At 36.0% G+C, this 12,152-nt stretch overlaps 1 protein-coding gene across 4 annotated transcripts in view; it reads right to left on the reverse strand.

The window, feature by feature from the left end:
• The window catches only part of TXNDC16 (thioredoxin domain containing 16), a 93,262-nt gene that overhangs the window by 21,367 nt on the left and 59,743 nt on the right, over positions 1-12,152 (reverse strand). For all 4 annotated transcript variants that reach the window (XM_057723914.1, XM_057723915.1, XM_057723916.1 and 1 more), the window contains 5 exons: positions 11,940-12,063; positions 7,677-7,820; positions 7,080-7,139; positions 2,567-2,735; positions 2,080-2,216 (listed from right to left, as the gene is read on the reverse strand). In XM_057723914.1, coding sequence (XP_057579897.1) covers positions 2,080-2,216; positions 2,567-2,735; positions 7,080-7,139; positions 7,677-7,820; positions 11,940-12,063 — 634 coding nt within the window. The remainder of the gene's footprint in view (positions 1-2,079; positions 2,217-2,566; positions 2,736-7,079; positions 7,140-7,676; positions 7,821-11,939; positions 12,064-12,152) is intronic.

Here is a 12,152-nt window from a genome sequence, read left to right on the forward strand (position 1 = left end):
GATATGCATGTGTGTATATACAGAAACATTTAATATGATGATAGTAGAATCATAAAAAAGAGAAAAAAAAAGGACAACTGTTAACTATTTAGACACAAATAAAGTTGGCCCTAATCTTATACCATGCACAAAAATATCTAAATGTTTAAAGATTTTAAAAAGAGGCTAGGGGGATGTAAAATCAAAGGACACAATCAACAGATTGAAATCTACAGAATGAGAGAAAATATTTGGAGATCATATATACAATAAGGGGTTAACATCCAGAATACATAAAGAAATCCTGCAACCCACAACAACCCAACTGAAAAATGAGTCAAGCACAGAAACAGATGGTCTCCAAAGAAGATACACAAATAGCCAACAAGCACATAAAAAGATGCTCAACATGACTAATCGCTAGAGAAATGCAAATCAAGACTACAGTGAGTCATCACCGCACACCCATTAGGATGGTTACGATCAAAAAATCAGATAATAAGTATTCACATGGAAAAATTAGAACCCTTGTATGTTGTTAGTGGGAACGTAAAATGGTACAGCTACTATGGAAAACAGTATGGTAGTCCCTCAAAGAATTAAAAATAGAATGACCACATGACTCAGGAATTCCACTTCTGGGTAAATATTCAGAAGAACCGAAAGTAGGGTCCTAAAGAGATACCTGCATACCTATACGCACAGCAGCACCACTCACAATAACCACGAAGCGGAAACAACCCCTGTCCATCAACAGATGAATGGATAAAACGTGTTCTATACATATGAGGGTGAGTCAAAAATTATGTGCACTGTGGTTATATTAAAACTTCTATAAATTCTACAGGCAGAGTACGGATAAGTTTTGACTCACCCTTGTATAACAGAATATTATTCAGCCTTTAAAAGGAGGAAGTTTTGATACACGCTGCAATGTGGGTGAACCTTGAGAACATTATGCTGAGTGAAATTAACCAGTCAGAAAAAGACAAAACACTGCACGATTCGAGCTTTATGAGGTACCTAGAGTAGTCAAAATTCATAGACACGGATAGTAGAATGATGGTTACCATGGGCTAGGGAAACCGGGAAAAGGAGTTACTATGTAACGTGTAAAAAGTTTCAGTTTTGCAAGATGAAAAAGTTCTGGGGATCAGTTGCACAACAATATAAATATAGTTAACACTAATTAACTATACACTTAAAAATGATTAAGATGGTAAATTTCGTGTTATCTGTATCTTATCACTCATAAGTTTTAAAACAGAATATTCAAAGCAAGAAGACAATATAGAGTAAGAAAATATCAGAAATTAAAGCAAGAAGAAAATACAGGTGACTATTAACTGATAAGGATGATAGGGATTTTCTACAGCTAAAAGCAATGGAAGAGATCTCAAAATCAATAAATTTGAGAAGAAATTTTAAACGGTTACATATAAAACTATTAAGCAAAGCTAAAAAGTAAACAACACACTGGGGGAAAATAATTGGAATAAAATGACAAAAGCTTAATATCCTTAATATATAAAAATCTCATGGTAATTCCTTAGACAAGTACTAAAACCCAATTTTAAAAAATGAATAACATATAACATACAGTTTATAGAAGACATAAAGTTATTCTCCTGTTGGGAATCTATACCCATTAAACAGTCTAAAATCTACACAGAGACTCATAAATAAAAATATTCTTTACATATAGCAAAAAGAAAAGAGGGAAACAAAAAATATTACTTGTTGGCAAATAGTTAAATAAATTATGGTATATTCATCCAATCAAATATTATACAGCCATGATGTTTTTTAAGAATATTAACCGCATGAAAAAAGGCACCCACTTAATGTTAAATAAAAACAGCAGATACTAACCTAAATACATAGTACTAGCCCAATTACATTAAAATGTATATAAATATGCAATACACAGGTACACAGAAAAAGAGAAGGGATTACATTAAAGTTTAACAACTCTAATTACAGATTTTTATTTTTTCTTCAAACTTCTCTATTTTCAAAATTCTCTATAACTGAGCTCCCTATAATTTAAATGAGTCTTTAACTATATGTTACATAATTTAAATGTACAATTCCGCTTACCTGTTGTCATGGCTGGACTAAACAGCCCCAGTACTGACACACTAGAATAGGAGATCAGGTCTTTATGTAATTCCCCACTTAAATATTCTTCTGCTTCTTGGACAGACGTAATCTTCACTGGGCATGAGATCCTGTTGCTGGATGAATATTTAATTACATTCAAAATTAATTTTTAAAGCTACTTTTCAGCTTGTAAAAAAAAAATAATAAAATATACTGAACTTAGTATATTCCACAGGATAAACATCTGACAAAATAAAGACAACTAAATACTATTCTAAGCAAAAAATCAGCCTCATTAAACAAAATTTCAAAATTTCTCCCCAAAAGTGATGGAACGAGACAGATAGGCTCTCCTTATCAGTGTTTATCCTGTGATCTCAATTCATACCTCCTTAAACTATCCAAAGTGTGTCAACAAAGTATGGGAATTAGAAGTTTTATAGACCTAACATTTTAAAAATCTTAGGGTGAAGCTAATACTTACAGCTGGATAAATTTTAGGAGATCTTCAGTTCCTAGCATACCCGCATAAGATACTGGGTTCTCGCCTTCCTTGTACATCTTTACAACAGGAAATTCAGTAACATTTTGCTTGGTGCATACATGAGACCAATCTGCACAGTTTACTCTAGTAAGCAGCATAGTGGATGTGTCTAAATGAAAGGAAATTGCACATCTTATAAATGTTAATGTAGAAAAATCAATTGTTGAGAACTGTCAATATTTTTATATCCCATTCTTATGACAACTTCTCAGCAGCATGAAGCGCCTGCTGAAACACTCTCTTCGCTTGATTCTTTACAGCAGCTTCCCCTGTTGGCTCCCAGCCTCTCCCCTCAGTCCTCCCCCCCTCCCCCAACTCTCTAGCTGCTCCTTTTTGATCCCTTTTGCAGGCCCTTCTGCCAGTGGAGTCGGAGGGTCCCTCAAGGCTCAGTTTAAGCTGCTTTCTCTTCTTGTTCTACACTCTTTTCTAGACAATCTCAATAATCATCGATAATCCTAAATTATAGCTTTGGCCCAGGCTCATCCTTTAAAGTTCCGGACCTATGTATTCTTACTGCCTTCTCTAGTTCCCTCTGAATGGAATATCCTTAAACGCAAGATGTCTAAAACCAAATGTGGTTTCTTTCCTCTGAATAGTGGTGAACGCTGCCACCTTTGTACAACCTGGAAAACCAAGCACCATCTTTCACACCTCCCCATTCCTAAACGCCACAGGTCTAATCACATCAATCAGCATGCCCTTCAATTTCACCACCTAAATTTTAAATACCTCTTATATCTGTCCCTTTCTCTTCACTGCCACTATTCTAATCACCGTCTCTCCTAGTTCATCTCCCTGAATTTGATATGTCTCTACATCAAAGCTAGAGATATCTTTTCAAAACTCAAATCTACTTTGATACAAGCCCACCCCCACAGTTTCTGCAGTCAGGTCTTTCTCACCCCTTCAGATCTCTGCACATGTGACCGCTTCAAGGACGCCTCTTCTGACACCCTGATCTGCATCAGATTCCTATGCTCTTAGAGGACCACGCTCCTCTCCCTCCCTCATCACGTAACCATGTACTCATCTGTGTTGTTGCATGATTAGTGCTCCCTGAGAGTAGGGACTGCGTCTGTTTCCCTTGTCACTGATTTCCAGCACCTAGAGCAGTCCTCGTACATGAAACACCTTAAACATGTGTGGAATAAACTACACACATGGAATTCATCTAGGGCTTCAGATACCTACCTTGTCTAAATATTACAATTTCTTATTTAAAATAGTATAATTTCTTTTTAGCCTAGGAAAACACATAGTGGAACCCCAAAGAGAAATTCCTCCTTGTTCTATAGCAACACAGTTGACCCTTGAATAACACAGGTTTCAACTGTGCAGGTCCACCTACATGTGATTCTTCTCAACCGTAGACACCACAGTACTACACGACCCAACGCGGGATGAACCCACAGATGTGGAACCTCGGGTGTGCAGCAGCCACACACACAGAGGGCCAGATCTGCTCTTCTCAGATCTTCTACTGCACGGAGGGTCAACACCCCTAATCCCTGCCTTGTTTAAGTCAACTGCACATGCAAAGCTCTCCAGAACATGTAAATAGTGAGGGGAAGAGATACCAAAAACCACATAACAACGCACCACACAACTCAGCTCACGAAAGGAAGGAATAAATTCTAATAAGAGGAAACGTTAGTATAATATTGGATCAAAGAAGGAAACCCTGTGTATCAATTTAGGTTATATCCTAATTTAGGACGTAACCTACCCATATGATTAAAATTGTGAAATCAGTATTTTAGTATTTTATTGCCAAACATTTTAATACTGAAAATTCACTCCTACATTGTAAATCATCCTAGATTACAGCCCATAAATGCAGTAACTTATCACTTTAGAGTTAGTGTTAGCAATCTGTGTGATAATACAGGCAGGGTGTCGTGTGTCTTTCTCACCATTATAAACCCGCTGCCTAGCACAAACGTCTATTACGTAGTCTGTGCCCAATAAACATTTGTGAAATGTACCCTGATATTTCTTTGTGAACAAATTTTCAACGTTTATACTAAAGTATACTAATACCTGAATATTATATTACATATAAACAAAAATAAATCCTTATTCCTTCAAAAGTTAGATCTACTCTATAAAGTTCTCCTATCCTTTATTTTAATCATTTAGCCAATAAATACCTAGTGGTGCTTGTTCTGGTGCTTATTCAGACAGAGTATCATATTATGTACTGTCACCCAAGGATGGAACATGGTTTTATTACAAATGTAGTTCTTTCCCTTCAATAAGCATCCTCAATGGGTCTACTGCTAAAAGTGTTATTATTTCTTTGTCCCTGCAGTCCAAGTTGGAAACTTTGATGTTATCTTTAAAACTGAAAAAAGAATATTGACACATATCATTAAAAATTAAAGGTTACTTATATTAAAGTTGTCACATTTTTATTTTCTTTCCTGTAAAATGGTTTCAATACTTAGTCATGTTTCAAATGGAAATAGCCTAATATTCTGAGATGACTGTAGCATTACATTCCACATACTTTATCAATGCAGCAATTTCAAATAGGGGTCCTGATTTAAAAGAAAAAACAAAACAAAACAAAACAGACTCTTTCAGCTACAGACTATGTAATTATAAAAACTTGACATTTGCTGCCACCTTGTGACTGAATATAAAATATTTTCCATCCTCTTGTACTAAGAGATAAAAAGTGGCTTTTCCCCAAGTCAACATGAAAGATTACAGGACAAAGTGCCCAAAATATGACAATAGCTTCCTAATTTACAAAATTACAGTATAGGTTTCCCCAAAGACACAAAACGCTACTGGCACCTATACTATGCGTTTCTATATTAAGCCCTATGAACTTCCAAAATAGTCCATTTACCTGATATCTAATTACTAAAAGCGTTGTTATTCACAAAGAACCTTCTAATCGAGAAAGGATACAAACCCCTTGGGTTGGTTGCCTGCTTGTTTATTCTACAAACACATACAACTCAGAGCCCCTGCACTGAGGTGTCAGGTCTTTATTTGGTCATTATTAACAGAGAAGCAAGTAAGAGAATCTTTTTCCACCTTCATTTGGTATCTAACCACATGGGATGGGTCAGGGTGACGATTCTATCATTCAGGGACATTATCCAATTACTATTTCACTGTGGTTTATATTTGCCTCATCCTTCTTTCTTCTAATTATTTACCAATAAGGCTAGATTTAAGCTAAGAGAAGAAACTTAAATCTGTCTATAGATTGCAACCATAAAGGAGGATCTGAAAGAGAATGAAAAGGTTTGCTTTAAGAAGAAAAAATTAGGGATCATAGTATCTACAGACAATCATCCCTTCACTTGGGGAATGAAATAATCAAAAGTTGGATCAAGTGTGGTTGGGAAATGAGTGGAACGGAAATGGTTCAAAAATGATTTTTTTTATATCTCTGATGTTTTTATTCCTATAGAACATGTTGCATTTAGGACTGACTTTCTGGAGTCAATTTCTTGAGTCCACAAAAGTCCCCAATATATATGTAAGTTGTACACCAGTACACATTTTCCACTAAATAAAATTTATGAAAATCTACTATATTTTTGTATTCATTTACCCCACAATTTTTAAACCCCAGATATTCTGTAACGTAACGCAGTGCACCAAGTCCAGTGAGCTGAGTATAAGGCATGCTCTCCCCCCATAAGGAACCTACTAATTAACAAAAGAGCCTGTCAGCTAGTTCCCCCCAAAACTAAATGGTGGATGCATTCTTGGAGTAGCCAAGAAAAAGCCTATTTAACCATAATAGCTTTTATTAACAGGAAAAACAGAGTAGGAGGAAATCATATTGAAGATTCAAAGCATGATATATCCAGTCTTGGTCACATGATTAGAAAGCATTATAGTCACCTAATCCAATACTCCCTCTCCTTACTAACCCTGAGAGGCCCCCCACTACTCCCTGGGTCTCTGCTGGGACAGTGGCATAGACATTTTGAGTCCATTCCTTGGATTCTCACTTGTCTACCACTGAATCAGGTTTCATAGAAGAGTTAAAATAAGAAGATCCTCGCTATTAAGAAACATTCTAACTGTATAGCTTCCAGAACCCTGGACTCAGATCCTTCATTACACTGTGAGACAGTGGTCTTATCTATCCACTTTTTATTTAATAGTATTTAGTATATATTTAATAATATTTAACAGTAACTGGCACAGAGTAGGCACTCAATAAATGTTTGCTGAATGACTGAATTCAGCCAAAACGCTTAGTGGATTAACTATGTAGCTACAAGACAGTTTTATGAAAATGATCAAAATGAATGCTTCTGAGAATTCTGAAACTCATGGTTCATTAATTTATTAACCTTGGAGACACAAACATAATAACCTGAAATTTTACATGGTTTTCTATATCTTTAGCATGACACAATTATACAAATAGCTATGGCTCAAAATCGGGGAAATAAGCATGCATACCACAGTACAATACCTTTCAACTTAATTGCCACATCGATATAGGACTGCAGAAATGCCATGGATACTGCTTGCCCTACGTTAAAATAAAAAAACAGAGATTACAACGTACATATCTCTAAAGCATCCATACTTACATATAACAAATGTATAGATTTATGGGCTTCCCCAAATCATTACTTATCAATAAGAAATATCCTAGTATGCAGTCCTCAATACTGTCCAAACATTTAAGAGGGTTTCAAATGCAACTAATTTTCTACATTCATACTTCAAAGAGTACAGCTGAATGGCTATTGTTTGAAGATAAAAGCAGTATACTGCCTATAAATCTATAACAACTGTCGATCAATCATGAGCTTGAATAACAATAATTTTTCTAAATTAGTAAGCTTAACATCTAGTCTAATCATTAACCTTCAATTTGTAAGTCAGATATACATAATCAGTTTTACAACCCCAGAATCAGCTAGAAGTCAATGCTTCAAAGTATGGAACATATCAAAGCTATCTCACTTAACACTGTGCACTAACAGAATGCAAAAATAAACTGTGCCTGCTTGAAATGTCCTAACATGCAATATACTAGCCACCTCTGAAGGCTCACACTCACAACCAGCATAGAAGAGCACGATGCTGTCAGAAGCTGTGACTGTCGCGTTAAATGTCTCTTCTGTCAGTTCCACCGCGAGTTCCAAAGGCAACTGTCTCTTCCTATCTCTGTAAACAGTTTCTGCCACTTCATCATCCTGAATATCTAAAATGTGTGAAGAGGAATTAATATAAATATAAATGCATAAATTTAAAAAATTTAAGCTCTTCTCTCAGGCAAGCACAGGAAAATTTGGTACTTTATAAAAACTTCTGAATTCATACTACCTTAACGTGTAAAATGCATGACAGTTAGAAAACTTTCCAGGTGCCTGGCTTCCTATCTTATGACTCTCAGGTGCTGCCTGATCCAGAAATTGTCACGTTTCAGTCAATTCCAAAAGGAATTAAACTTGTCAAGAAATAATATAAATATTGCTTTTATTTGTAATCAATATATTAATTTATAAGTCAAAAGTGCTACCATACATATCTGACAGTGTTTCTTTAGCTTCTACTACACACCAAGCACTGTGACAGACACTAAAGAAAGTGATAAAACAGACATGGTCGCTGACCACATCAAGCCTCTATCTATGGAAACGTCAGCCAATAAACTGATCACTAAATAAACATATAACTATAAATGTGATCAGTTTAAGAGGAAAGGTAAAGTATAAAGTGAGAGGTTTTAACAGGGAGATTTAGATTGGGAGATCCAAAGTCTACCAGGCAAAGAATCAACAAAAGAATGTTTTAGGCAAAGAGAACAACATATGCAAAATCTCTGAGACGTACAAAAGCTAAGCATATTCTAGGTATGGGGGAAGGCAAATTTGACTAAAACAACACAGACTGAAGGAATAACATGAGGAAACTCCAGGCTACACAGTAGCTGGATTATAAGAAGCTATATAAGCCAAGAATTCTGGATTTTATTCTAAGTGTATTGAGTTACGGGTGGATTCTGAATATGTAAAAAACTTTCATTGACCACAATATATAGAAATACTGAATGATTATGGTGTACAACTAAAACTAACATGTTACATGTCAATTAAATCTTAAAAAAAAAAACAACTTTTCATTAAGCTTTTCATTAAGATGTACAGATAGACCCACGCACGCACCCACCCATTTATCCATCTAGTCATCCAAGTATGTGGTTAAAAAAAAAAAAATGATTTTGAATTCATAAATATCCTATTGGAAGTTTATACAGATTGTATAGTAACACTGGAGGGACATCTAACTTGATTAGAGAGACAATTAAAGCTTCCTAGAAGAGCTGACACTAGCTGAACACTAAAAGAAAAGTAAAATGTAGGCAGGCAGTAGAGGCATGTGGAGTAAAAGGAACAGCATGTACAAAGCAACAGGGGCGTGATAAAGCATCGTGGAGCTGGAAATCGAACACTGATTATCTGATATTAAAATTATTGTTAACTTTGTAGATGTAGTAATAGCATTAACTATGTTAATTTTAAAAGGAGAATCCTTACATTTCTGAAATACACAGGGAATTACTTATGGATGAATCTGGATGTTTGTTTGGAATTTGTTTCAAAATAATAAAGGGAAGGCAGTGATTGGAATAGGATTAGCCATTAACTGATGGTGGTTGGTGAGGCCAGGTAACGGGTAGGTACCTGAGATTTATTCTATTATTCCGTCTACTTTATGATAAGTTTATAATCCTCTGTAATAACACATTAAAAAGAAAAGAAGTGAGGAAGCGAGAAAGACAATGTATTCAGAAAACCAAATTATTATTTTCCATATGATTTCTAATACTATAAAATAAAATACTAGGTCTGGATTTCAGTACCATATTGGCAATTTTTAGCTGCATGACTCTAGTCAATTATCTAACTCTGTGTCTCAATATTCAAACCTGTGAAGCATAAAAATCACACTATTAATTTTAAGGTTTTTAAATACCACATTCTATGACACTAAAAGTTATGCTCTCAAAACCAAAATTAATAAAGGCTAATTTTCTCATTTACTGTGTTTTTTCTTATTATTCACATATTTTCGTTTTCTTGCCAGTCCATTCTTATCTCCCAATCCATTCTTTCTTCTCTTACCTTGTTCTAACATCGCCTTCCTGCTTTCCCATTCTCTTAATAAGCCACCCTCATTTATAAATTTATTCGCTCCTCAGCTCTACCTCTCACCTATTCACACATATATATGAATATATATATACACACACACTCTATTTAGCGAACATGTTACTTTTTTTTCTTACTCTCCTTTAGTAGAATTCAGTCCATTTAATTCTGACTCATCCTGTGCCCATTTCCTTTGGAGGACATTTTTCTTTATATTCCATTCTTACATGGTAACAAACACTTTCCAAACCCTCATCCATTTCTCTTGCATAAATGGGAATGAAATGAAAATGAGAGGGAAATTGTGTATATGGGCACAACATCATACTATATTATGGGTCAACATGGATTACAAACATAGGAAGACCAAAAAAAAAAAAAACCACACAAGACAAAAAACAAAAAACCCCAAAACAAAACAAAAAAGCTCTACTATAAAGCAAAAAAAAGAGACAAAGCTGTAAAAGAAACACAAGAACTGGGCTGGGGAGAGAAGACAGGGCAGAGTTTGAAAAAAAGAAAAGGCAGCACCAGAGGGCAAACTAAAGTCAGAGAGTCAGGAAGTAAAACAGGGGATGTGGCAACAATGCAATTTTTTTAATATAAATTTATTTATTTATTTTATTTATTTATTAGCTGCACTGGGTCTTCGTTGCTGCACACAGGCTTTCTCTAGTTGCTGCGAGCGGGGGCTACTCTTCATTGTGGTGCGCAGGCTCCTCATTGTAGTGGCTTCTCTTGTTGTGGAGCACAGGCCCTAGGTGTGTGAGCTTCAATAGTTGTGGCACATGGGCTCAGTAGTTGTGGCTCATGGGCTCCAGAGCACAGGCTCAATAGTTGTGGCACACGGGCTTAGTTGCTCCATGGCATGTGGAATCTTCCCAGGGCAGGGCTTGAACCCATGTCCCCTGCATTGGCAGGCGGACTCTTTACCACTGTGCCACCTAGGAAGTCCAACAATGCAATTTTGAAACAGGTCACTTCCATTGAGGATAGGAATCTTATTAAACTGACACTTGGGTGATGCCTCTGACTCTGAAGGTTAGAATGTATGGACCATGATAGGAATAAAGCAGGGAGCAAGAGAGCAGAACATAGACCTGCCTCCACAATGACGATGTCATGGAGAACTCTGGCTTAAATCACGAGCAGTTCTAACCTCTGTACATCAGGACAAAACTAGAACAGTGCTCAAACCAAGAAGCTGGTCACAGGTAACAGGTAAAGCCCAGAGCCCTTATACAATTTATAATATAGATGTTGATCATAATAAATGGACTTCATGAAAACACCATGTAAATTACTTCCTTCTTGGAACTCATGATAATAGGACTGTATAAAAAGTATTTACTCATAATTCAAGTACTTATTAAATAGGATATAAGAATGCACAAGACATAATCCCTGCCTTAGAAATTTTATAGGCCAGTAGGGAATGAGCAATTTCAGAACAGGACTGATGTTATAAAAGAAGTATCAGGCACGATGATGGCCATAAATGGGATTTCAAGGCAGAGCGCTCCGCGTGCTGCATGCGTGCCCCTGCGCAGCTAGCTCACCTCTGCTAGAACACAGACTCCTCACCCATGAGACGAGGGCGACCTCGGCTAACTCCGAGGACAGCTATCAAAGCAAATAAGGTGTGGGAAACAGCCTTGAAAACTATGGAATACTTCCAAAATGTAAGCAATAAGAGCAATAAAGAGAAAAACAGAAATAACATGTTAAAAAGAATTATTAAAATGTTATCAAAATTTACTCCCTATACTGTTAACAATCAGATTCATTTACAACTACAAATACAACTATATTTATCAGAATTTCATCTCCTAATAGGAACAATAAAAATAAAATATCATATTGTGGCTCCTGGGTCCTTTTTAAACATGGAGTAGAGCCGTAGGGCTGAAAGAACTGATGTGGAGGATAAAGGCACAGGTGTGGAAGCTCGAAGCTTGGCATGTAACAGTGAAAGGTATCACACTAAACAAAATAGAGCATCCTTACATCTTTTCCCCTAATCAACTTGCTAAAATGTGATTCAACATTAACTTCTTCAGGTCTCTTCATACTCCTGAATGTGGGAGTTAATTCACTGAAATTTCACTGACCTTAAGGATGCTGAGCAGAAATGGGAGGGGGCGTGAGCATCAAAAAAAACACCTTACCCATACTTGGACCTTCAACGTCACTGTCTTCACCTTCGTGCATGTCTGCAATGTGCATATTACTTTCCACACGGGATACGATTAAATCAATATTATTTAACACCAAAAATTCCACTGGCACTCCCTAGAAATACATTAATTTTAAAAGATATGACTAAAATATAACAAAGCATTTTAATATAAAAATGTTTTATTTTGACACTAAAAGAAAAT

This window comes from Hippopotamus amphibius, chromosome 2 (assembly GCF_030028045.1).
Source record: "Hippopotamus amphibius kiboko isolate mHipAmp2 chromosome 2, mHipAmp2.hap2, whole genome shotgun sequence".
Classification (NCBI taxonomy): Eukaryota; Metazoa; Chordata; class Mammalia; order Artiodactyla; family Hippopotamidae; genus Hippopotamus; species Hippopotamus amphibius.